The 27,630-nt window shown below is 38.8% G+C and overlaps 1 protein-coding gene across 3 annotated transcripts; it reads left to right on the top strand.

The window, feature by feature from the left end:
• Window positions 1-1,504: 1,504 nt before the first annotated feature.
• On the top strand, window positions 1,505-27,630 carry slc4a5a (solute carrier family 4 member 5a). Of its 3 annotated transcripts, none has more exons than XM_058375092.1 (24): window positions 1,505-1,704; window positions 5,752-5,884; window positions 6,088-6,248; window positions 6,978-7,130; window positions 7,301-7,396; window positions 7,848-7,903; window positions 9,375-9,532; window positions 10,562-10,649; window positions 10,765-10,919; window positions 11,402-11,530; window positions 12,417-12,591; window positions 12,745-12,878; window positions 14,289-14,560; window positions 16,083-16,117; window positions 16,384-16,575; window positions 17,825-17,938; window positions 18,406-18,567; window positions 20,082-20,260; window positions 21,246-21,318; window positions 21,747-21,815; window positions 22,147-22,320; window positions 22,686-22,862; window positions 23,181-23,236; window positions 26,331-27,630. In XM_058375092.1, the coding sequence occupies exons 1-24, from the start codon at window positions 1,656-1,658 to the stop codon at window positions 26,497-26,499; spliced, it is 3,159 nt and encodes a 1,052-aa protein (XP_058231075.1). In that variant the 5' UTR covers window positions 1,505-1,655; the 3' UTR covers window positions 26,500-27,630. The 3 variants fall into 3 exon arrangements, with proteins under 3 accessions (XP_058231075.1, XP_058231074.1, XP_058231073.1); XM_058375091.1 differs by having other exon boundaries at window positions 1,506-1,704; window positions 26,250-27,630; XM_058375090.1 differs by having other exon boundaries at window positions 1,507-1,704; window positions 16,056-16,117; window positions 26,250-27,630.

Here is a 27,630-nt window from a genome sequence, read left to right as displayed (position 1 = left end):
ATCCACACACCGTCAGAATCATAATTAAAAAAAAAAAGTTAATATCTGAATGAGATGGGTTTTGCTCGAGGCAATCCAGCAACAGGAAGTGACACGTGGTCTTCCTGCACATACTGCACTAGATTTCCTGCACCAGTCCAGTGAGAGCTAATTAGACAGGGAGAAAAAGAAGAATTTGGATAGGAAAGAGAAAGAGACTGCACTGGGTTTTGAAAAGGGTCTTATCCAAACAGAATTCCTTCATCCGGTCATGGACATGATATGAAAAAAAAAAAAGAATAAATATTTACGATAACTGGAGCATGAAATTACCCGTCACAATCAGTGTCTCGGCTGCTAATCATCATCGACAATTACAAAAGCTGAGACTTTTATGAAATATTGCCAAACAAATTGTGCTGTGGTTGAATTGGCCACATTTGCGAGTCATTATGTTCATTATTTGATACGTCTGACTGTCTTTTATCTTTTGTTTGTTGGAGCAGTCTGTCTTTTGTTTGTTTGAGTGTTTGTTCACTCTGTTAGATCTGTGTGTCTTGTATCTAAAGTGTTTTGTTTATTTTTTGTTTGATCTGAAAGTTTTATTTGTGTATTAATTGTTGGAGCTAAGTGTTTTTGTTAGAGCTGGATGCATGTGATATAGCTATGTGTTTTTGTTAGTTTGTTTTTGTAAGAACTGCAGGTGTTTTGTTTAATCTGGGTGTTTGTTGTTTGTTTGTTTGTTTGTTTGTTGGAACTGGGTCTCTTGTTCATTTTTTTGTTAGAACTGAGTGTCTTTGTTTTTTTTTACAATCAGGTGCCTATTGTTTGATTGTTTGTTTTGAAAGAACTGGGTGTCTTTTTTTGTTATTTTTAGAACCTGGTCTCTTTTGTCTGTCTGTCTGTCTGTCTGTTTGTTTGTTTGTTTGTTTGTTTGTTTAGAAAGAACTGGGTGTCTTTTGTTTGTTATTGTTAGAACCTGGTCTCTTTTGTCTGTCTTTTGTTTTGTTTTTTCCCCAAACATGGCATCTTGTTTGTTTTTCGATGTTGTTTTTGTTTGTTTGGTTGTGGGTTTTTTTTGTAATTTAAGAGTAATTTATTTATTTCTTGGCTCTGTGTGTCTTTTGTTTGTTGGTTCTGAGTGGCTTTTATTCATTATTTGAATTGGTCTTTTTTCTGTTCATTGGTGGAGCTTCTGTGTTGAGTGGAGTTTTTTTTGGCTAGATTATGGTGTCTTCTTTGTTTTTTAACAGCTCTGGATATCTTTTTCCCTTTATCCTGCATTTGAAGTTTTTCCTAAATCAGTGTCTAGATCGTTGTTTTCTTTAATTTGTTTTGACTAGGGTATGTTTTTGTCCTCTATTTGTCTGTACTTTCTGCACATCTAGATGTTGTTTGTTTGTTATTGAGTTCTTCTCTTTAATTTGTTTGATTGGGTTGTTTTTGTCCTGGATGTCTTTCCATGTTCTTTCTGCTTAATCCTCTACCTTCAATCTCTACCTGCAGATCATCAGTCCATCTATATCGGCGTGCCGGTGCCACGTGGCTACAGGCGCAAACGTCGCCGGAGGCATTCGTCCATCTCCAGCCATGATGTCACAGACATCGAGAGAGGCGTGCATCGCGATCACCAGCGTCACGAGCGCTATGAGTCTGAGGACACTGAGCGCTATGACATGGAGCAAACGGAGCACAGCCTTCACCCACCTGAAGCCAGCCGCACTAGTGAGTTCAGCAAAATATTACAAAATCCAATATAGATTTTTATACATATAAGGTAAAAGGTGACAACTGGCGCTTTCCCTACCACAGGAGTGTGTATGCAGTATATTTATTAGTATTTAGATGATAATTTATATTTATATCCTTTACAGTGACAATGGAATAAATACCTAGTAAATTATTAGTAAGACGTGAGCAATGAGAATTTATTCCACTGTAACTAATGAATCATTAACACTCAGAATAGAGATTAAGTGCTAAAAAAAAAAAAAAAAAAAGTGTATTTTTTTTGGCCGTCGTCTCTAAAGGCTAGTGTAATAAAACTCTGCTCCTGCTGTGAGCCTCAATAGGGCCTGTTTGAGTCCACTATTTCTAATCAATTCATATAATAAAAATATATTTAGAACTGTTTAAATAATTATATTTTTCTCCTTCAGTCCATTAGAGAGGCTTTAAATAACACAGAATGGTTTGTTCTTCTTTTAGTAGCGCAGGTCTCACTGACCCATTGATTTGGTATTTTCAAATACCAAACCTGTCTCACGTCTGAGCAGTTTAAAAGATATTTATGTGAAAACGTCAAAATAAAATCCATTCTAGTGTACTATAGGTTTAAGCTTAAAAGTTTGTTTCAAGTTCACTTAAGAAGTACACTGATAGTTTTGTTTTTAACGTATTAGAAGGAATACGGTAATAAAATGTGTTTCAGGTCGAATAAGAAATGATTTTTATACATACAATAAATTCATACAAATTTATTTCAACAAAAATAACAACGTTATGTTTAAATGAAATTGTCTAACGTCTTGAAAATGCTGAAAGTCTTATTGTAGTGTTTCATCATTTCACTTTGGATTATTTCACAAATTGTTTGATATTTTCAAAAATAAATCATCGTAAACACATCATAAAAACAACTAGCACTGTTACAGACATAAACTCGAAATATTACAATTAGTTCAGAAATTAGCACAAACTTTGTAAGGCTGGTCCAATAAAACTTTAATTATTAGTAAATTTAGAAATGATTCACGAAAATCAATTCACTGAAAAGGATTCATTAAAAATTATTCATTGAAATCGATTCACTGAAAATGACTCATTAAAAATGATTCACTGAAATTGATTCACTGAAATTGATTTGCTAAAACGATTCTCTAAAAATAGTTTGATGTGTCAGAAATCCCTCTGATTGCACAGACAGAGGAAGACACGAGTCTCTTTCCCGAAGAAGAATTATGACTGAAATAAATCTAGATAAAGAAATTAAATGAAGCAGCCTGTAATTGTCAGGCAGTGTGTCGTGACTAAGAAAAAGCGGTTCTGAATGGATATGAAGCGATGGTGGAGATGATAAATATCGAACAATCAAAGCGAGTTCATGACTTAAGTTCACAAGCTGATCGTGTAAACAGATGAAACATTGCCATTGATTCCTTCTCCACGTCTTCGAACCGTCTTCGGAAAACAGACTGTAATTCACTCCTGATGTAGTAGCTAATTGGCTCAGCAATGATGCTCCTCAATTTTACATCTTAATTGCTGGCCATTCTTAGAAAACTGGACAAACATTTCTTTATTTATTTTTTGGTCTTGCTAATCAATGACGCGATGAATAAACGTCTCATTGATTCAATGCTCAAGTGGCATATTTACGATTTTCGCTAGTCCTTCAGTCTTTTAGCCATTTACCACTTTTATTTTTGCGGTGGGAAACAAAGACAATAATGTGACTGGGTTTTTTTTTTTCCATCAATGCAGCATTCAATGTTATTGATCCCCTCAGGCCTGCTTTCACAGACCTAACAACACAGACCTAATTAGAGTTCACTTTGGTTTCAACAATTACGCTATGGCCTAAATAGAAAAAGAAAAGAAATGAAAAAACCACCAAGCTTCATTAAATACAGGTTTAACATTTCAGATTTAAAAATGAAACAGATTTATTGTTTAGCCTGATCTGAGAAAACCAGGAAGTGGTTTTATGTCTGTTGTTTTGTTTGTAATGTATTCTTGTATCTATGCCAATCTGTTAAATTCTTTGTTTCTATAGTAACCACAGCTTTCAATACAGCTCCAGCTTGATGTCACTAAAACATCATTAAAAAAAAAAACCTTCCAAAACCTCCAACCTTTATCAATCTGATCATCAAGCCCAGAATCTTGTAAGAACTATTATCCTCCTGGCAGACCCTCAGGGTTGGCTGTGATTTCTGGGTCTCTGGCAGCAGGATTTGTTCGTCACTCAGCAGAGCTCTCTGTAAAGGTTCCAGTCCAGGGTCCTTTCCAAACGCTGAGCTCGGCTCTCAACTCCGCTTAGGGGTCCAGAGGTTTATTTCTGGCTGATTAAACTCTCAGGATGATGCGAAAGGTAAAGGGATGGGAACATAAACATGTCATGACTAAAGACAAAAAAAATGACTAGTTTCAGCTGGATCAGAAGTGTGTGTGGGCGTGTCTGATTGTGGCATGATTGACAGCAGCATCTCCTTGCCCAGACAGTGTGTAGGATTGACCGAGTGCTTCAGCTGTGCTTTTGTTTGTTTGTTTGTCTGTGTTTTTTTTAGCTGATGCTTAGTGAAATTAGCGTTTTATTTCCTGTTTTTATTTCACCAACTAATCTTTGCTTTTTAGTGAGCCCATGTCAAGTGTCCTGTATTTAATGAGCATAATTAAAAAAAACGTATCGGGAAAAGAATCACTTTTTACAGCCCTAGATTACAATTGTCTATGCTATGCTATGCTATGCTATGCTATGCTATGCTATGCTATGCTATTTATTTATTTATTTATTTATTTATAAATCCGCTTGGGCTGATTTTTCCTGATATTTTATTTATTATTTTTTTCATCCTTTCAGTTCTGAAAAATATCCCTGTTGGAATGAGCAATTACGAAAGAAAATTAGTACAAGCTAGCAGGTTTCAGCAACATAACATAATTCAACATGATACATAAACTGTATATATATATATATATATATATATATTTTAGATTTGATTAAGACAGATCTTGTGGGGTTTTTTTAACACAGGAAAACTTTAATCTTCACCAAATACAGTAAAAAAAAAAAAAGAACTCGGATGCTCATTCTTATTCTCAAGCTCGACTTGTTATTTAAAACACTTGTTATTTAAATAAGAGAAAGCAATTCTGCACAAGATAAATAATTCATGCTCAAGTCCAAGGTTAAAAATGAAAAAGTTTTTGCTCTTTGATAGTTTACTTGATTAAGAGCTTGCAGTTTCTGTAATACTTGAGAAAAGTAGTAGAAATGGACTAAAAAGCTACTTCAGCACTATAATTTTCCAGTCCTGAGTCTCTGAGTCTGTGATTAAGTTTTAGAAGAAAGGCTGAAACCAGCGTTTCTGGAACAAAAAGACCAAGAACAAAATGAAGCAAAAATGAAAACCTGGCAACATAACAAGTGGAAAATTTCATGTCAGGGTTCAACATCTCAATCACTGCCCAAGTGGCAAATAATTTAGATTGTAGAGATTCAGCTAAGAGAAAAAAGGTATAAAATAATAAAAGCTGAGAATTGTGCTAAAATTAAGAAAAAAAGCTTCGTCTTTCTGTCACACTCTAAAAAAATCTCTGAATCCTGCAGGGATTTGCTTCTAAAAAAGCGTCTGATCCGACACGCTTGCTCTCTGACACAGTAATGAGTCGAAGTTGCATGTTTCATGAGTACAAGCAGCTTTCACAACATCTGCTTCGCGCTAAGCTGCCTGTCAGGCGGATAATTTATAACGCTTGAGTCAGGACATGCGAAAGCAGACCTGTGCTCATTATGAGGACGGTTTAAATGTTACCTCGCTCTAAACTGGTTTAGCAGGAACTTGTTAATTGGGAGATTTCCAGAAATGTTACTGAGAGACACTGGAGACACTGGAGACTCCTTCCTACATGCATGTGTTGAAGGGACATTTAAGAAGATCAGCCTTTATACACATACTCTATCTTTTTTCATGAGTGCATCTGAATTTTAATCAGCGTTCTCCCTCTCTCTCTCTGTGTGTGTGTGTGTGTGTGTGTGTGGTTCTTAAGTGTCCCCGGCTGCAGAACGTCTGAGGTATATTTTAGGAGACGATGAAGATGCCATGCCCACGCCCACTCTCTTCACCGAGATGGATACACTCCAACATGAGGGAGATGAGCTGGAATGGAGGGAGTCAGCCAGGTATTAGGTCTCACACACACACACACACACACACACGTACACACACACACACACACGTCTAATTCGAAGACAGCACCTTGAATAAAGAACAAACACCAGGTTGCCAGTGCAAATTAATGTAGCAGTGCAGCACACTGCTCCTCCTGTCCTGTCAGTGAGACGTGCGTGTGTGTGTCTGTATGTGTGTGTGTGTGTATTCTCAGGTGGGTGAAGTTCGAGGAGAAGGTTGAAGAAGGTGGAGAGCGCTGGAGCAAGCCGCACGTCTCCACATTGTCTCTGCACAGCCTGTTCGAGCTGCGTACGTGTCTGCAGACCGGCGTGGTGCTGCTGGACCTGGACGGATACTCGCTGCCCCAGATCGTCGGTGAGGAAGAGGTTTTGGTGTCTTGCATAAGTATTCACCCTCCTGAAGGTTCCCACAGTCTGTAGTGTAACAACCTGGAACAAAAAGGGGCTTGAGTGAGATGGTGTCATGATTATATACCAAATAATAACTGATTGCATAAGTATTTACCCCCTTTGCCGGGAAACCCTTTCTTATCTCCTTTTATCTGATGTACCATATTTGTGCTATAATATTATTTCCATTTCATTCTTAACAAATTTGATAATAGCCAATAACTAAACCCTGACTGATACCGTTCCAGAATTTTCTTCAGTTTCTCACCTTAATAAAGTCAAGTTAAAGTACTGGTCTATTCAGTTATACATGACAAGAGAGCTGTGCTGTCTGGGTGGAAGGGCCATGCATACTCAAGCTCTCCTGTCAAACACAGAGCATCACAGGCGTCTGTGAGCTCATGTATGCGGAAGAGGGCTGATTGCACTTTCCTTTCCCTGTGGTTTCCTTAGCTGTGGTGGATTAGGGAGAGCTGATTGGTGGGTGGGAATCATATATATATATATATATATATATATATATATATATATATATATATATATATATATATATATATATATATATATATATATATAATATAAACTTTGGGGAAAAAGTGGCCTATTGTTATATCTGCTTTAAAACACTTGACTTGATTCAACAAAGTGTTTCACATCTTTTTTTGGTCTTCCCATCCTGCTCGCTTCCTGACAGATGACATCATCGAGCGCCACATCGAGGAGGGCATGGTCAATCCGGAGCTGAGGGACAAGATCAGCTTTGTGCTGTTGAGGAAACACAGACACCAGACCAAGAAACCCATCCACCGCTCACTGGCCGACATTGGCAAAGGCAGCTCCACCCCCAGTGAGTAGACTCCGCCTCCTGTAAATAACCCCTTTATTCATCACACACTTAGACAAAAAGGTTCAATTTAGTACCATAAAAGGGTTCTGTGTGTGCGAGAACCTTCACAGACTGGACAGTAGATGGTTTCTAATTCTAATTCCGTATTTATTTTGATGGTCCTGTCTCAGGTCGTACTCCAGCCCGTGGTCCAGCAGCCACTGGCAGCTTCAATCGCTCCATAGAGGATCTGCACAGCAAACATGGAGGCAGCTATGGCCGTCTTCGTACGTCATCCTTTCATCAAGACCTTTTTTTTAAAAAAAAAAAAAAAAGACACATAAGAATATTTCAGACGCAACCCATTCAAGTTATTTTAGATTTGGACAATCGATTTTGAGCTTCAGATAGCAACTTGGCAGAAAACCAGATGGCTCTAGCTTCTGATTTGTCCACGGCATTGTGGTTCAGCATATGCGCAAATGAAATTAGGTGTGTAATTCTTGGCTAATTAGATTCCACATGCAGGTTTGCAACTAAAACGTGAGTGAATATTTCTAAATGATACTGATTTATGCTATGAATGAGTTCTGTTTCATTTCCTTTATTAGACTTTCCTCATTACTGGGAATAGAACTGTACAAATATTAATAACCATCTGCGGTATTGGTTTCAGTGTGTTAACATGAATATGAAAGTAGAATTTGATTTGTGTGGATTTATTTTTGCACGTTACAGGACATGCCCAGAGCAGAAGTATGAACGATATTACAGACACGCCAAGCACCGACCAGGTAAAGCACATCTTAATAAAATGTGTGTGTGTGTGTCTATGAGAACATTTAAGGATGTTAGTCTAAATACGGTATCACTACAGACATCTACTATAATCATCTATAATCATGACACACACTCTGACACACACACACAAACTCTTTAAACAGGCACACAGGGGTTACTGCATGACTGTCATGGCAACTAGACGATTTCTTGTTCACTTTTCAGTAGCAAAGCCTTGTAAACATTATTTATACATAAACACATAGAAACAAACCTTCAATCTTATTTTTTTCATTCAAAAGTAAACATTTTCCACTGAGCTTTATTGCTTTCGCACAGGTGCCTTTCATGCTTTAGCTGCTAAACTGATCTCCAGAGGAGTGTTAAGCTTAAGATTGAATACAAATTCTAGACTGAAATATATACACAGATGTCTCAGTAATTAGAGGAAACGCTTAACATGGCCAGAATAGCCTGAATAGCCTTGTGAATAGGGGTGGAGTCACCCTGGAAGAGACCACACCCATTTGGCAGAATATATGATTCATATTTAAATACTATTTCTTCCATACAAACTATGGTACTTTTTGGAGGTAAAAAAACAATTCTCATAAGAACTTGATGGTGAATTGCAGAGGGTGCCAATATTTTTGAAACCAGAACCCCAAAAAAAGTGCTTTTACATCTCTAAGGCAAAATGTTATCCTAGATCAGCGGTTTCACTCTGCGAAAGTTCAAAATAAGAGAGAGGTATGCATTACGTGTTGCCGAGATGTGGCTCGTTAATGATAATGTGGTTAGCTTTGCATTTTGCATCAGAGTCAGTATTGATTTTCCATTGGAGAATAAGTGTGCCTCATCCTCGTGCCTCTCACATACCCTGCTTTATTTCTGTTCAACCAGACTGAAGCATCACCCTATAATGTATTCCCTTGGCAGGTAATGTATATTAATTGTGAGTGCTGTGGAAATCCCTGATAAGGAGATTGGGGTAATAAAAAATAATAGAAAAGAAATAAAATGCCGGTTCATATTCCACATGAATTTGAAGGGTGTTGAATAAAACATGCGCAGTGTGTATTAAGATCTCGTGAAAATAGTATAACGGTTTTCATACGGGTACAGAAAAGCACTTCAGAATTCGATTACAAAGATAATCACCTTCTTTCTGATGTTGATTAAGCTCGGAAGAAGTTTTAGATAAAAACGAGAATACATTTGTCAACCTTTTTCGGAGTGTGCTCAAGCAGTTATAATTAGATTCTGGGTAATTAGAATTATAATAGAAACTGCTACAGGAACCCAGAAGTGCACATGACTGTGAGGAAAAACTACTTTTTATCTTCTGGCTTATAGGAAACTGCCCTCAGGGTATAAATTTAAAATAAATACATGATGACAAGATGCAGAAACTGGAAGGATGAGTATGTTGTCAGTATAACCAATCTTTATATCTGACATTATCTTTGCTAACTATGAATGAAGCTAAAGAACAAGTTCATGAAGAAGATCCCCAGGGATGCAGAGGCCTCCAACGTACTTGTGGGTGAGGTGGACTTCCTTGACAAACCCTTTGTGGCCTTTGTACGACTTGCACAAGCCACGACACTAGGAGGTCTGACTGAAGTTCCAGTGCCCACCAGGTACAACGATGTCCAATGCTTATCACTATCCCATTTCCCACCAAGTACTACATTTATACTGCATTCAAAATCAAAACCACACTTACTATTCTGTACCATTCGTGTCCCAGTGCCCATGTAATGAAAGATTTACCATTCTGCACTTGCTGCTTGGCACCAAAATCTTAGTATGGAATAAAATATGCAATACTTGGTCGGTACCAAGGTCTTAGTACTGATCAAATACCATGTTTACCAATCTCTCTCTCAATGTTCCAATTTTCCCTAAGGACCGCTTGTACCACTCTGTTTTTAGGTCTCAGTACCCACAAGTATCACTATGACCACTCTCTATCAATAACCCACTTACCACCAACTACCACATTTACCAATTTTTCCACCAAGTCCCTCTACCCACCAAGTACTGCATGTACCACTGCAAAGCAAGGTCTCAGTTGCCACTTATTACCACATATACCACTTAATATTAAGTTCCCTGTACCCACAGAGTACTACATTTACCACTTCATACCAAAGTCCCATTTCTCACCAAGTACCACTATGACCACTCTCTTTCAAGATCCCACTTGCCACCAAGTACCACATTTACCACTGTCTTTCAAAGTCCCTGTACCCACCAAGTACTACATGTACCACTCCAGAGCATGGTCCCGATTCCCACCAATTACCACATATACCACTCTGTATTAAGGTATTAATATATTATATTAATATATGTATATTATAATATGTAATATAATAACATATTCACCGTTCCATACCAAGATCCAAGTCCCCATATATTACTACAACTTCCACTCTGGATCTAGGTCCTGGTGCCCAGATGGAGCCTCTGTTACCAGTCTATACCAAGGTCCTGCTGCCCTCCAGTTAACACCACTGTCATTCCTTACGATATTAATCCATGCTTATCATGTACAGTTTGACTTTTTTTTTTTTAATTGTTTGGCAACCATAAGAATACAGACGTCGAGATATCCAATTTGAAAAGTAAGTTTGTTTTTTTAAATTTAACTTTTCGTATTACAGGTTTTTGTTTGTGCTTCTGGGCCCTCCTGGCAAAGCCAAGTCCTACAATGAAATTGGCCGTGCTATTGCTACACTTATGGTGGATGATGTAAGTATGAACAGAATCTTCTTTCCAAAAATTCAGAAGCAAATCTGAAAAATCAAGCATAAATCCAGCAAAGATACAAACATCAGGAAAGTAACTCTGCAAGCGTTATCTTCAGCTCTTTAGTGATGTGGCATATAAGGCCCGGGACCGAGAGGACCTGATTGCAGGCATTGATGAATTCCTGGATGAGGTGACTGTGCTTCCACCTGGCGAGTGGGACCCTAAAATCCGCATTGAACCACCCAAAAAAGTGCCATCTGCTGACAAGAGGTAAAGCCAGGATATTCTGGAGAATATAGTTATGGAGATGGGCTTTTTAACAACATTTGTTGTGCTGCAGGGCTGTTTTGTAATTGATCCTTTACACCAAACCCACATTATGAGCATGGCTGTGGTCACTGTATATTGATTTTATGCTCTGAGACTGCATGTTTTCCCTGACCATGAGCAGTCTGCTAGTGGTTTTGTATAGTCTAGGGGGTGTCTGTGAATAAGAAGTCATGGTTCTTGGCATTATTTGTAATCAGAAGCATCAAAGGTGGAAAATCCAAGCCACTTTATGCTCATTCCTGCATAATGTATCTGTATGTGAATGAGGTTTGTCGAGCTTGAACCTCGCATGAAAATGACTTGCTAATTGCCCACGGCATGCCTGCGCTGTGAATCAGAAAGCTTATAGTTAATGATTATCCATTTACTGCGCCATTTATCCTTCAGCTACTTCAAGTCTCTGGACTTATTCCCTGATACAGAAAGTCGGTGTTCTCTCTGAACGAGCTGGGCCAGATGAACGGCACTGTGGGAGCCGGGGGCGGTACTGCTGAGGATGAGGAGATGCCTGTGCCGCATGAGCTCGGTGAAGAGCTGGCATACACGGGCAGGTGAGTTCCAATTATCCCTCAGGAGTGTCATGGCAGTTAGCAGGCTTATGATGGACTGGAGTGTGCTTCAGGCTGAAGAAGTCCCTTTAAAACACTAAAACACTCACTTGCCAGTTGCAAGGCTAGTCTGGAGAGTGCAAATAATTGGAGATGGCTCCAAACCGTGCAGAGGGGGCGATTTTAAGGTGATAAATATGGCCATAAAAAACAAGTGACTGGAAAATGCATTAGAGCAAACAGAAGGCCAGCATACTGTGCTGTTCTTTACTATTCTCTTCTCAGAAAAATCTCTTGTTTTCGTTGCCTGTCTGTCCTTTCTCCTTCTCCTTCTCCTTGTCTTTTTTCTGTTTTTAATGTGGTGTATTCTGAAAACCTCTTTTGAATTATGTATTAGAAACCTGTTAGTCTCTCATAGCCAGAGCTTCAGAATGACGCCAGAAGGTCTGGATTCCAGAGCAGCTTTTATTGGCCAAATACCACCCAAGAGGGCATCTGACTGGAATGTAAATCATCAATCACAGTTTATTTTGTTTATGGTCATAATTAGGGACATGTAAATGTAAAGTCAATGTCCCTCCAAAAACAGATGATATGTAGTCGTAGATTGTTCATGTAAGGAAGTCGTGCAAATGAATGAGTCCATAACATGAACCATACATCATTTGGAAAATCCAGCATTTAGCTGATCCTCTTAAGCGTTCAGTCTCACAGGACATTTTAATTCTTCCATGAGGAAAATAGAGGGTCATTCTAGCTTTGTTCCAAGGTGGACTTTTAAAAAAGACACAGATGTCTCCCAAATATCCTGTAGAATCCAACCAGATGACAACTTTAAAACTTCTGATGTCTGAGGCTTAGACTAGAAACCTGTGTGTGTGGATGATAGATTTTGTGGAGGTCTGTTCCTGGACATCAAGAGGAAAATACCCTGGTATCCCAGTGACTTTTATGAGGGTTTTAACATCCAGTCGGTCTCAGCCGTGCTCTTTATATACCTGGGCTGCATCACCAACGCAATTACCTTTGGTGGCCTGCTGGGAGATGCAACAGACAATTACCAGGTAAACCACTGAACTTTATGGGCCAATTTATAGTAATGTCATACTTTCAAACCCAGTGGTGGTCTCCTCCTCTTTCTTATTCTTATTTTGGTTTATTCCAGAAGAGCAGAATGTCTCTCACCCTTTCTTTCTGTCTCTCTTGCTTTCCCTCAGGGGGTAATGGAGAGTTTCCTGGGTACAGCCTTAGCAGGCACAGTCTTCTGCCTTTTTGGCGGTCAACCCCTCATCATCCTCAGCTCCACTGGGCCCATACTCATCTTTGAGAAGCTGCTTTATGAGTTCAGCAAGTAAGAGCTCTTCCTGTTTTTCCCCACTGATTGTTTGGATTGTCCCATTTGTGTCTCGCTCTGTTGTTAATACTCATGTAAAAGGAAAAGAAATTCATGAAAAAAATTGGCATTGAACAAAGAAACAGCAGGTTAATTACAGACTAACTAGCACTTAACAGGTGCACACAATGGGAAAACAAAACCAATTTAACATGGCAAAATATAAACAAAAGCACACAGATAATGAATAACAAACACTGAGACCTGAAAGAGGATATTTCCCACCAAATTTCCAAAAGTTTTGGCAGCCCCGGTTTTCTTCATAATCACCAAGCGGTTTCATGACGCAGCCGATTTTAAATTTAGTGCAAATGAAAGGTACACAGAAAGGTAAAAAAACAACAAAATGGTGACTAAACAATGAAAGAATGCCGCGCATGACATTCTTCCTTCTTGTAAAGGGTGTCATTACTATTATTGTGCTCACTCACTTCATACATTCAGAAAAAATGAATTAAAGAAGCTTTGACCCCTGCTCTGCTTTCTGACTCTAATTATTCCAAGAGATCTTTGTGTCTCAAGCTCGGCATAGATCCATCACACCAGCAGGTATTCATCAGTCTCCTGTTGCAGGCACAGCGGCTTTCATTCAGCCGTGACTAATTTGCCTCCTGATTCGAAGTATTTGTTACCTGCATGAATACGAGTAGTTCGTCAGGCTCTCCACAATCTGGAGTTGAGCTGAGGCAGATTTTTTTTGTTTGTTTGTTTTTTTTTAATTCATAAATTTGAGTTTGAAATGGCTTCCCTGTGGTTCTGCCACAATTTGGCTTTGACGTTCAACCCAATCAATGATTAATGAGCAAACTGTGAGTGTATTAATATTCATTTGGAAAGCTGATAGTGCCAGTCAAGAGTCTCGACTTTATTTTTTCATGGCCTGATTTGAAATGAAAGAAAAATTCATTCGAAAAGGATGCTTTTGGCTTTTATTCCACACATAGTACACAGATTATTTTTGTTTGTTTTATAATTCAAAACTCTGAGTCTTAACAGCCCACAGCTCACCTTTAAAAAAACACTGTTCCATTAGAATCTGAAACATCGCCCATTAACTCAAAGATTTATGCTGTTTTTCTAACGTTATTGCCTATGTAATTGCGGTTCTGTACCTAGTATATTTTCTTTATTGAGCTAGCAGTGATTAAGCTCTTATAAAACTTCAAAACTTTGGACTAGATGTGTGAACTTTTACAGCTGTTTTGTATATATCTCATAGAAACGATTGCTTTTCATCTTGTATTGCTCAATAACTGCTCAAGCTTGTGTTGTCCATGATGGAAAGAAGAGTAATTTCAGGAATAACATTCATTAAACTCCTGAATTTTCCTTGAGTGTCTCAATATAGATTTATTGATCCCGTCCCAGGAGCAGCAGCATGGACTACATGGAGCTGAGGCTGTGGGTCGGCATACACTCCTGTATCCAGTGCTTCTTCCTGGTGGCCACTGATGCCAGCTACATCATCAAATACATGACACGCTTTACCGAGGAAGGATTCTCCAGCCTCATCTCCTTCATCTTCATCTCAGATGCCATCAAGAAGATGGCTGGTTCCTTCAGCTACTACCCCATCAACACCGACTTTCAGCCTGACTTCATCACCTCCTACAAGTGTGAATGTGTCGCTCCAGATACGAGTGAGTCCTTTCTTGGAGTAGGGTTACATTGAGTTAGCGTGGATGCGTGAAGTTGTGTCTTGGAAGTCTGGGTCATTATTAGTTTTGATGTAGTTTAAATCTGTTTTGGATAATGTGAATGGAAAAGATAATCAACTTAACCCAATTCTAAATCCAAGTAAGTTTCCTCAAATAAATATTGATGTAACCCTTCGCTCTTACTCGTATAATATAGTTAGGAATTCAGCAAAGCAACCAAGCAGTAATTTATATTATAAGTAAACATTTGGACACTAAAATTGTTTCATGAAGTTCGTAAATCTCCCAAGTTTCAAGTGTTAATTCTAAACAAATGCTATTATTGCTGTGTAGATGGTTAGATGGATGGATGGTTACATTGCTAGCTAGACTTTCTAGCAAGACTTCTCTAGTTGTTCTGTTGTCCATTATTCCCACAATAAATCTAAAATGTCTAACGGAAACCATATTGTAAACATTGTAAATCAGAAAGTTAAACATATCTCGAAATAAATGGTTTATGAATCATAGCTGGTTAGGCAGAAAACCTTTGAGGTTCAGCTAACTAACATTTCACTGTGAAATGATCTGAATTATGCAGAAATATTGATACATTTCTATAAAACATTTCCTCTTGGGTTAGAAGTAGCCGTGTCTTTATATCTATTGTAACTGATTTGCATTGTGCTTGTTTTCGCTGCAAACATGGCCACCGTTTCGCATGTGTGAGTATCACCCGTCATTATCATTATCAGTCCACTTCCCTCCTTCTAGTTCCCTGGATTTTTAACCACAACCATTTTTTTCCAGTCAGCTCTTTTCCTATACAAGCCTTTCACTCTGTCTAATGTTGAATGAAAAGTACTTTTTATTAATTTATGGTTACATTTAACACTGTGAAATATCTGCTTTTATCACTTATACCGTAAATGTATAGTTGCTGCTGATTGTTCTGACAATGGAGGCCGTTAAATATGACATAAACGTGCAGCAAATTATTTAAATATGAAGATGTGTGAATATGAGGACAGTCCACCATTCAAGTCCTGGCGTCCAATCAAAATCCAGTGCTGTGGTATAAGTGAAGTCTGCTGATCTCTTGAGACTTTTCCTATAGACTTTTGATTGCTGTTTGCCCTTTTAGGATTCGTCCATGTCTGACACATGTTTTTTTAATCAAAGGTAGATGCCGTATTATCTGCCTCATGCTGCATGCGAATGAAATTCAAAGGTGTCTTCTTCTTCTCTCTCTCTCTCTCTCTCTGTTTCTCTCTCTCTCTCTCTCTCTCTCTCCACTCAGAGATTTTGAAGCCCACAATTAAAATTCCCTGATTGTAATTTCTATTCCAAGCCCAGCTGTTGGCTTTAGTAGCACACAGATGTGATGCAAATGAACAACAAATTGCAATTCCCATCACAAATTTGTTTCTTTCCTCCATCCTGCTAATTCCTATTATTTTCTCTTTCTCCCTCTACCCTACCTCTCTTGTTTGTCTAGTGGCTTCACTGCTCTTCGGTGCTGTAGTTCCAGTGCCCGATAATACGTCTGCTCTCTTTGGTGTAAGTGCTTCTCTCTTTCTGTTAAAAAAATGTTTTAAGTTAAGATTTGTGCTGCCTGAAGGGTTTGGAGCCTCACAATCTCTTGATTCATGTCTTTAAACGCTTTCAAATGGGCCGAGTCTGAAAAGGTCTCATGATGAAAGAGGATTGAAGCTTGTGTTTCAGGGTTTTTATCTTCATTTTATGAATGGACCGCACGTTCATCCTGACCTCATGTCCATCTCTCTCTCTCTCTCTCTCTCTCTCTCTGTGTCATGTTCTTCCAGATGAATATAACAGCTCTTGACTGGAGTCAGCTCAGCAAGAAAGAGTGTCTCAAATACGGCGGCCAGCTGGTGGGAAGCTCCTGCAAGTTCGTCCCGGATTTAGCGCTCATGTCCTTTATCTTGTTCTTCGGCACCTACTCCATGACCGTCTCACTGAAGAAGTTCAAATTTAGCCGCTACTTTCCTACTAAGGTGCGAGCAAGGGATGATGAAGGGTAGGAGAGAGAGAGAGAGAGAGAGAGAGAGAGAGAGAGAAAAAGGATTTTTTTTTGTTTTTTATTTGATCTGATTTGAGTCCCTTCATTTTCAGAAAACACATGTGGGCGTGGCCTGATATTCTATAATGACAGCCCTCTTTCCTACACTCTAAATAACGATGCATGCTGGGAGAATCCTTACATGTGCCATTCGAGCCAGTTTAAAGTGTTAGCTCAAAAACGCACTGATTCCAAAAACGTCTTCCATAAGCTTCACCCAAAACAAGCCCCGCCCACATTTAATTGGAAATTCTGGCACAGGGAAGAGGTTGGAAAGTCGCCAATTGCTCATACTTTGTAGACAAACATCGGGAGACACGAGAGCAACATTAACCTGATTAGAAACCAATTACAGCTTTAGGTTCTCTGGGGATTGAAGTCTGGTACATGACTCCGAGTTTGAGGTGAATTATAAATTGTGAGAGTAAATCTGCACCAACATTCTGAAGGTCAGTTAACTCCAAATTAGTCCAAAATTAAATACAATATAAAGTATGGGGTGCCATTAATGGAGTTCAGTACAGCAAGAGAGGAAAAGACCTTCTGGGGTCTATCTTCTCTTTATTTTTTTATTTTAATTGTTTTTGTTTAATATATAAATATTGCTAAATGACCAGATTTTTGATTGGTGTAAACACTATATAACATATAATGAACAATAGAGCATGTACGATTGCACAAATGGTCTTGGGTTCAAGCAATGACATGTATATTTTTTAATTCAACTAATGTTCACAACAGCAAATAAATAAAAAAAAATTTAAAAACACACATAAAAATAAAATCTTTAAGCCAGAAAATTCCTAAATTATTAAGAGATATCTAAAAAAAAAAAAAAAAGATCTTTCATCTCAGAATTTTGAGTTCTACAGCATCACGGCTCAAGATATGGATTTATTTAGATAAAATAAAGTATTTTGTTGGTTGCTATGGCAACAGGGATGGCTAAAGTTGCACTGCATCTGACTCCTAACATTTGGGATTTAAAGCATGGAATAAACATCAGCTGTCAAGAAGTTTCTACAGTAACGTCTACGGTATTTTTTTTGGATATTCGCCCACTGAGCAGCGGGAAACTCACTTTTTCAAGGTGATAAAAAAGACTTGGACAGATGCATCCATGAGAAAATGGAATACTGATGTGCTCGTTGGTGGCCTGCTGTTTTTTGTTTTGTTTTTTTTAGATCAGGAAGCTCATCAGTGACTTCTCCATCTTCATGTCCATCATGACGTTTGTGGGTTTGGACATGCTTATGGGGCTGAAGACTCCTAAACTGATCGTGCCCACTGAGTTCAAGGTGAAATAGAACACACACACACACTTTACACATGTATTTTACACTCATGTAGACTACAAAAAAGCTGTGAACACAAGTGATAACAGGAACTAACTTGTTTCTTGAACATTCTGCAACATTAAATTCTCTATAATATTAAAAAAAATGCTCTTGCATTCACATGAAAGCTCTCACATTTATATATAATTTTCATGCCCTTCTATAGAAATTCTTATAGTCAAATACAAACCCTTTCATAATTACATCCAAAGCTCTCAGGTTCCTATAAAACACTCACTCATTCACATACAAAAATGCTCTAGCATTAACATAAAAGCTCTCACATTCTTATAAAATGCTCTCACATTTTGTTCAAATCCTTTACTAAAGATCTGGAACATTTCCTTTTGAGTCTTCTCACATTTTCTTTTGATTCTCACTTTGAATTTAATCTCAGTTAAATTTCTCTGTTGTTTTCCGTCACGTAGCCCACACGTCCGGACCGCGGCTGGATCGTCATGCCTTTTGGGAAGAATCCGTGGTGGGTTTATCTGGCTAGCTTCGTTCCCGCTCTCCTGGTCACCATCCTCATATTCATGGATCAGCAGATCAGCGCCGTCATCGTCAACAGGAAAGAGAACAAACTGAAGGTGAATGATTTCATTTCCACAAACTGACATTAAATTAAATGTGAAAGCTTTGTATGTTTGAGGTGAGAATAGTAGATGCGAAAGTAATTTTTTGTGAGTGTAAGAATGTGATTTGCATGAAAAGAAGGACATTTTATGTAAATGTGGTTTTAAGTTTTAAGAAATTGGAAAGCATTTTAAATGAATTTCTACTTAATTATGTAAAGAGAATGCAAAAGTGTTTTATATAAATGTAAGACTTTTTATATAAATACAAGAGCTTTGATACGAAGGTCAGACTGTTTAATGCGAATGTGAGTCTTTTATAATAGCTTTTTTCATGCAACTGCGAGTGCATTTTATATGAATGCGAGAGCTTTTTTTATGTGATGGCAAGAGTGATTTATATGATGAATATGAAAGCATTTTTTATGTACAGTATGTGAGTGCATTTTATGAATGCAGCAGCATTTACATGAATGCGAGAGCGTTTGTCCTGAATATCACAGCTTTACATGTGAATAAGAGTGTTTTTATATGAACGTGAGAGCTTTAGGTGTAATTTTAAGACCTTTTGTTTTAAATGTGAGAATTTCTGTGGGAATGTGAGAGCATTTTATATGAATGTGAGAGCTTTTTTGTGAATGCAAGAGCATTTTTAATGCATATTGAAACAATCAAGTGTTTTATATAAATTTAAGAGAAATAAGTATCATCAGAGCTTTTGTTTTAAATGTTAGAATTTTTGAGGGAATGCGAAAGCATTTTATATGAATGTGAGAGCTTTTATGTGAATGCAGGAGCATTTTTCATCAATATTACAGCTTTGCATGTGAACGGGAGATTGTTTAATATGAATGTGAAAGCTTTAGGTGTCATTTTGAGACCTTTTGTTTTGAATGTGAGAATTTCTGTTGGAATGCGATATTCCATATTAGAGCTTCTCATGTGAACTTTCAAATGTTTTATATACATTTAAGAGAATTAAGTGTCATTATCAGAGCTTTTGATTTAAATGTTAGAATTTTTGTGGGAATGCGAAAGCATTTTATATGAATGTGAGAGCTTTTATGTGAATGTGAGAGCATTTTTCATGAATATTACAGCTTTGTATGTGAACGAGTGAGTGTTTTTATATGAATTTGAGAATTTGGGTGTAATTTTGAGACCTTTTGTTTTAAATGTGAGAATTTCTGTTGGAATGCGAGAGCTTTTATGTGAATGCGAGCGCATTTTTATTGCATATTGAAGCTTTTCCTGTGAACGATTGATAGTTTTATGTGATTTTAATAGAATTAGGTGTCTTTATGGGAGCTTTTGTTTTGAATGTGAGAATTTCTGGGGGGAACGTGAGAGCATTTTTGAAAGTGTTCACATTTTATATGAACGTGATAGTATTTTATGGCAGTAAGAGGTTGTATATGATACAATCTCTGGACAGGTTAGAGTCAGTATGAAATCAGAAACATTTGTTTTCAGCACACAAGCTGCAGTATCTTAACCCCCCCCCCCCCTTTTTTGTCCCTTTCAAACAGAAAGGGTGTGGGTACCATTTAGACCTGTTCTGGGTGGGTGTCCTGATGGTTGCCTGCTCTTTGATGGGCCTGCCATGGTATGTAGCAGCTACAGTCATCTCCATCGCTCACATCGACTCGCTTAAAATGGAGAGCGAGTCCAACGCCCCTGGAGAGCAGCCACAGTTTCTGGGTGTGAGGTAATGTTTACATGCTCACAATGCTTTCTTTCACAGTGCTTTCTGTCACAGTGCTTTCTGCCCTCTGTGGTATTTGTTTTGTGGTTTGGTTCAGAACAATATATACAGAGTTCATGAAGCTGCAGAAGTTTTTCCAAATCTTTTTACTCAGATACCTTAGGCAGTATTCGGTTATTAAAAACAAAAATAAACCCGATTTAAACTTTGTTCGGAAATTGTAATCAAATTTAAATCACATCATTCATTTTGGTAAAAAGTTAACTTTAAAACTGTATTCCACGGACTGTATGTTTAAATAAAAAACAATGAGTAAATGAGTATGAGTAAAAAAATGGTGGAACGAATCTGACAAATTTGAATGTCAGGGATTTGGAGAAAAAGTGTAACCGTTTTTGAAAAATGGTGGAAAAAAACAACACTGCTTACTGGTGCACTCAGACATTTATCTTAGAAAAAAAAGAAGGGTCTTTTAATGGTTCCTTGGATGATTTATGGTTCTAGATTTCTTAAGACCTTTCTTGGGGGGATTTTTCATGCACTTTTAATTAAAGAAAAAAAAAAAAAAAGGTTAACTCCGGTCGATATGACGAACGCTGAGTTTCTACATTTTTTTTGCATGTTATCAACGTCAATCAAATCAATTTGCCACCAATTACAATTCTTACTTAAAGACGGAAAGTCATTTTTTTAATAATTAATATGGAAAGCCTTAATAATAACAGTACTTATATTCCATTGTTCACGCTGGTGAAGTTGTTAAGATAAAAAAATAAAACAGCATATTAACTGCTACAATGTGCTGTAAGTGGTTACTATAGAAACAATAAGGTATAAGCATGAGTGCATTGTTTTAGGAAATTAAAGCAACACGATGTAACCAATCAAAATCCAGAATACAGCAACAATATACTGTGCCTGGAGTTGAGTTTCTTCTTCTTCTTCTTCTTCTTCTTCTTTTCCTTCTTCATGTTTCTGATCTACAAAGGGAACAGCGACTGACAGGAATCCTTGTCTTTGTCCTAACCGGAGTCTCCATCTTCCTCGCCCCAGTTCTACAGGTAAAGTCCCGTCACGCGGCATTAAAGCTTTTTAAACTCGTATAACGTGCGTGTTTGGACTCCAAATTTCTTTAACTCGGAGGACGGCTAATTAAACAGATCTTAAAGGTCTCGCTTCAAGAGTATCTCAAATCCTGGTGGGTTTCCATATTCATAATGAGGAGCAGGTTCAGCTGGCACACAGTGGGGTGAATGTAGAGTCTCTAATCGTGCCAAACTGCAAATGTCAGCCTTCCTTTACCTGTTGACGACGGCACTGGGGTGGATTTGGCAGTGATGATTGACGCAGATATAGCGTGTGTTCCATTCAAGTGCAAATGTGCCATTTTATAAAACAGAGCCCAAGTATTTTGGTGTGAATTATCAGCCGAGTGAAGTGTTTTATTCAGCGTATGGTGTCACTGAATGCTGATGTTTTCTGTCCTCAGTTCATCCCCATGCCTGTGCTCTACGGAGTTTTCCTCTACATGGGCGTCGCTTCTCTTGGGGGCATCCAGGTAAGCAAAATAACAACCATAGCCACACAGAACAGATTTAGCAGGATACTCAACCATGAACACACTTAGCTAACACTAACGTAGCCAGCCAGTAAAAGTATTTTGTTATACAGTAAAATTAGCTTAGAGAGTTTAGCAGTGATACAAAAACTCTTGATGCCCGCCTCCATAAGCTACAAAAGTTGTTTACGTAGCTACATTAACATCTTTAATGTAGGTTTAAATTCAGTACAGCCAAAAATAGTAATCTTTATATAAAGTTCTGGCCCATAAGCTGCTCTTTATTTAGGTGAATAATTGACACATTTGTCCTTTGTGACAAATCCTGCAGTTCTGGGACAGGATCAAGCTGTTTCTGATGCCAGCGAAGCACCAGCCAGACTACACGTACCTGCGCCATGTTCCACTCAGGAGAGTTCACCTGTTCACGCTGCTGCAGGTCATCTGCCTCACTGTCCTCTGGGTCCTCAAATCCACCTTCCTCGCCATCATCTTCCCCGTCATGGTCCGGGTTTCCTGATTTCATTGTTTTATTCAGTTTTATTCAGTGAATTAATGATTAGTGAGCTGTTTGTGAAGTGAAGAAGGGAGTGTAAGAGCAGGCACAAGACCAAGAGATCAAAATTGGGAATCATTTGAAAAAAAAAAAAATGTGAAAAATAATTAAACACACAAAATTATACACATGCAGTACGTGAGGTTTTTTTTCCCAAATGATTCATTTTCACATATGACTCTTTTAAATGATTCATTTATTTTCCCTTGTGACTCTTTCAGATGATTCATTGTGTATCACATGAAATCTCTGTTGCACATTGAAGGCTGCTGCATGTCTGTGCACATGACTTTGGTGATGTCTTCGTGTCTCAGATTCTGGGCCTCATGCTGGTGCGCAAGATGCTCGACATGGTGTTCTCTCAGCACGACCTGGCCTGGCTGGACGATCTCCTGCCCGGGAAGGAGGAGAAGAAGAAGAAGGACGACAAGAAGAAGGACGGAGCGAAGAAGGAAAAGAAGAAGGTCAGAGGAGAAGAGAGTGAGGATGAGGTAAACCTCTGTTGTATTGGTGGATGAATGTTTTTGATTATCTTCCTTTGTGTGTGTGTGTGTGTGTGTGTGTGTGAGACTGATGCTTGAATAGTTTCCTTGTCAAGTTATGGATAGATATTCGATTTTATCCTCACTTACACACACACACACACACACACACACACTCAAGCCCATCAATATCCATTATGTACTGCTGCTGTCCCCTACTGGCCTGAAACTCTCGTAACATTCACAGAGCCCCAGGGCTGCCACTTTATTAGGTACACCTCCTCCACCTGCTTTGTACAACGCCTTTTTTTTAATCTTGTCCTGCAGGAGAAGTTCCACCCGTATTCCGACTGCGCTCCGGCAGACTTGGACATGGACCGCAGGTACTGTGTGCTCAAACTGCACGTCCCCTACCGAGACCTGTTAGATCCCCCCGACTCGAGCTCCGAGTGGGCTGCACGCTGTCAGCCGGGCTCCTTTTACCACTGACGTGCACCACACACACACACACACACACTGCGGTACTTTCACACATGCATGCACACTCTATTTTTTCTCCTGTTGATTTGTGCTTTTAAATAAATTCTAAATCCCACTATATGAAGACAAATATTTATACATTTGACCCAGTTGTCCTTTCCATGCACTTTTGAGCAATGCAGATAAATCCAGACTGCATGCGTCTGCCCCGATTTTTCCGTAGAATAAGAATGTAACATCGTAGCATTAGTGGCATTACGATGCGTTTAATACCAGCTCCATAAATATTCAGATGCAGAAGGTGAAAGCTATTCTTCATTCATAATTAAGAACCACTGAACAATTGCTGCTTTTTATTTTACAGCAGATTTTGGTTGTTTCTTTCTCCTTTGTGTACCGTGTTATGTTCACTTTAATGTTTGCTGAGTCATACTGTGCAATTTTGTTTTATTTATTTATTTAAAGGCTGGTTTTCTGGCTGCAGATGAATGGAAAATCCCCACGGAGAGCGACGGGGATTCTCCATTCAGCCCAAGTTTGAACTCAATCTAGGTCCTTCTCATTTGCTTTATTTTTTCCTTGAAAGTGTCCCTTTGTAATGAAAATGGGCCAAAACAGTCTGAGTTATTAGTTCGGTGGTCTAAACTGTACGAATCTTAGACAATCCAGGCCAAGAAAATGGCAAAATATGTGACTGTATCTGAGGATCGGATTGTACCAGTGTTGTGGCTCAAGTATAATCCGTCAGTTCAGTTCAGTTCAGTTCGTCAACTTAAACCTCAGTTCACTTCAAGCAGCAAACATCAGAAACTGACATGTTCCATCAAGTCCCTAATTGATGGAACTTACTTTATAAATTTATAGAGTGTTTTATTTCGTCAGATTATAATCAACCAAACATAGGATAATTAAACCTGTTACTCATTTCCTGGTTCTGTATCTATTGGCAGATTCTGCTTTCTAGAAATAAATGCGTAAACCTGTTTAGAAATCTGAGATTTGGTTTGCTGTCATGTCGTAATAGGAAATGCTAGATAGATGTGAGTAGAGGGTCAAGATGTTAGGATAAGATGTCATTTTTTTTGCAGCGTAAGCAGGCGACTCAATTTGGTACCAAGAGTTACAATAAAATATTTACTCTACCTTATACTCCATTTAAAAAAAAAGGCCTGCTACCTGATATTGACTTTTGTGTGTGTGTGTGTGTGTGTGTGTCCGTGTGTGTGTGTGTGTGTGTGTGTGTCCCCGTGTGTGTGTCCCCGTGTGTGTGTGTGTCCGTGTCCCTGTGTGTGTGTCCGTGTGTGTGTGTGTGTGTGTGACTATGTGTGTGTTTCTGTGTGTGTGTGTCCGTGTGTGTGTCTGTGTGTGTGTGTGTGTGTGTGAGACTATGTGTGTGTGTCTGTGTGTGTGAAAAGTGATAGAATCTTATTCCAGAGAGAAGTTGAGAAAAATCTGATTTTGTCATAACTGATGTGATCTTGGCATCTGGTTAGCAAACGAACGACGGTCCAAATCCATTCATCTGTCCCAGGCAGCATTACAGAATAATGAAAAGATTATTCAGTCATGAAGTTTGGCTTCCAGTGCAGTCCTGGTGGTGAGATCATGTCTCAGAGCTGGGACACTTTCAGACAAATGTTAAACTGCAGCAATATTAATTGGGTGTGTGGGTGTGTGGCACCCAGTGCCATAGTGCTGCCATAACCCCAGCCCCGAGAACATAAACTGCAGCTCGTTTGCCTCTGCTTTACAAATAAAGGACTTAGACTTTTGCCCCACTTCTTTCCACATTTCCTTCCTTGCTTCCTATCTTCTTGGCTCCTCCCTCCCTTCCTTCCTTCCTTCCTTCCTTCCTCCCTTCCTCCCTCCCTCCCTCCCTCCCTCCCTCCCTCCTTGGCTCCTTCCTTCCTTTCTACTTGGCTCCTTCCTTCCTTCCTTCCCTCCCTCCCACCCTCACTCCCCCCTTCCTTCCTTCCTTCCTTGAAGACATGTGATGTGAAATACACACAGTGGTCATCATGTCTGCATTGCTGATAATGGTGCATGGTCTGGATGATGGTAATGTTTCTCAGTATATTTTTTCCCCCACACTTACGTCTGACCCTCAAACCACAGGGGTGATGAACCTGGATCACAGACACATTTTATTGTTAATGAGACCGGATATGACCCTGACCCTGAACATCCGGGTTTATGTAGTTGGTTGCTTTTGCTGTTTAAAAGCTTCTTAGTGACATTTCAGGATTTTCTTTTGTCATTTATTTTGTCTGGAGTATTAAAACTGGGCGGGGCTTTCATTTCAACACCAATCAGAATTAGCTTTCTGCTTATACTGACTTCTTTCCTCCTTCCTCAACCTTTTCGTGTGTTGGTGTTTGTGATGGCGCTAATCTGATCTTCTCTGCCTCTAGACATTAGCTTGGGCTGCAATCTGAGTGTCGTGACACACAAACCTCAATCTTATCCATGAGTAATATGTCCAAACTTCAACCACGCAACATTCGTGACTCACGTATTAAAATACAAAGTGCTGTCACACATCCTACACACTTTACACACTTTTCTAGCACTTCAGGTGTAGGTTCCGTTGCCGTAGAGACACTACTGTCAGTCAGTGTGATAAGACTACACACAATTCTACACACAATTCTAATCAGACGTCTTTTTTTTTGCATTTTTTTTTATCATCGGTCAGTGTTTATTGAACTCGAGTCACGCTTGTTAGGATGGTAAAATATTAATATCTCAAACACATGACTGTTTTTTTAGGATCTAATGTGCAAAAATTTCTTGCTAGCGCTAATGTGTTCCCTGCTAAACACTCCTCCTCTTGTGCTGCGTGTCCAAAGTCCAAGTCCAGAGGGGCTAAAAGTGTTAAAAACCGTATTAGGACGCAGGGCTATTCTTCACCTGCAGAGTTGGTGCCACACCGCTGACCCTTGACCTTTTGCCATTACCTCATCCTCACTCTCATAACGGGACATTGCCACTGCGCAGCATCACCCTTCACTTGAAGATCTCGTGCCCGTCGTCGCCGGCGACGCCCGTCACCCGAGGCGTGTCGTGTCCGGTGCCGCAAGTGAAGATCGAGATGGAGTCGGAGTACGACGACACCGACACGGAACCCAGATACAGGAACCGGGACAGCAGCGAGACCACCCTTTAACTTCATCAGCAGACAACGTGTTGAGGTTTACTAGCGGCTGATTCCATCCACACTGTAACCGAACTTTTTCTTAGCATCAGAACTGTGTCATGTTTACGGGTTTCCCCTTAAAAGGGTGTACAGAAAAAAACCTTTTATAGTGTGAGATCATGGCTTTTTGTCAGTTCATTCGGCTAGTTAACTGTAGCGTAAGTGAATACACAGCTAGCCGAGATGAGGTCCTGAATATTCTCATGTAGATTTTCATTATCTGGGGCTTCTTGCTCTATTTGTCAGGAAGTTGATTCATGTCCTATAAACAGCAGGGTTTATATTAATGCACTCACGTTATAGAAATGCTCATTAAGATGAATGGAAATTTGAAGCAAACGGTTGTTGTCAGTGCTTTCTATAAGAATGTTTTCCATCAATGGAAAGATTTTAAATGAGTAAAAACAAACAAAAAACAAAGAGAGAGAGAGAGAGACGTTGTTGAGGAAACGACAGATGGTCTTAAAACGACAATCCTCATGGGATGCTTTCTAATCTAACAGGATCTAACTGTAGAAGCGTTAAAGGCTTTCCCCTAGATTAAGCAACCAAAGAAAGTCTTCTTCAAGATAAAAAATGGAACAGGGTCCGTCGTTCCCAGTGGACGTCTTTACTGTACAGTGGCAGGGGGGGAAAAAAACCCTGAATGTGTTCTTACTTTAAATCAGATTATATATTTTAGATAAATACGTTTCTATTTCTACGTGTGTATAATCAGTATTGTGGTCATGTTTGTGTTGTAATGTATTGCTGAGGATTGTGGGTAAAAATAACGAGATCTACGTTTTTCTTCATTATTTCTGATTAATAGAAAGAACCAAATTTTTTCCCCCTCCTCAATGTTTCAGGTCTGTTAAAGTTAATCAACTGCAGGGAAAAGAAACAACCAAAAACTCCAAATATCATGTTATACCTTGTTTTTGTACATAAAGGCTTAGGTAAATACATTTTAGCAGAAATGGGCGTGTTTAGAGCTTTAAAATAAAAACCTTTTATTTTAAAATGTACCTCCGATCACATTAATGACACAGATTTACAGACCAAATGATTTATTTTGATTTATTTATTTATTCATTCATTCATTCATTTATTTATTTATTT

The sequence above is a fragment of the Hemibagrus wyckioides genome, linkage group LG22 (genome assembly GCF_019097595.1).
Source record: "Hemibagrus wyckioides isolate EC202008001 linkage group LG22, SWU_Hwy_1.0, whole genome shotgun sequence".
In the NCBI taxonomy this organism is placed as follows: Eukaryota; Metazoa; Chordata; class Actinopteri; order Siluriformes; family Bagridae; genus Hemibagrus; species Hemibagrus wyckioides.
The sequence above is the reverse complement of the archived record's forward strand: the minus strand, read 5'-3'. Positions and strand labels throughout refer to the sequence as shown.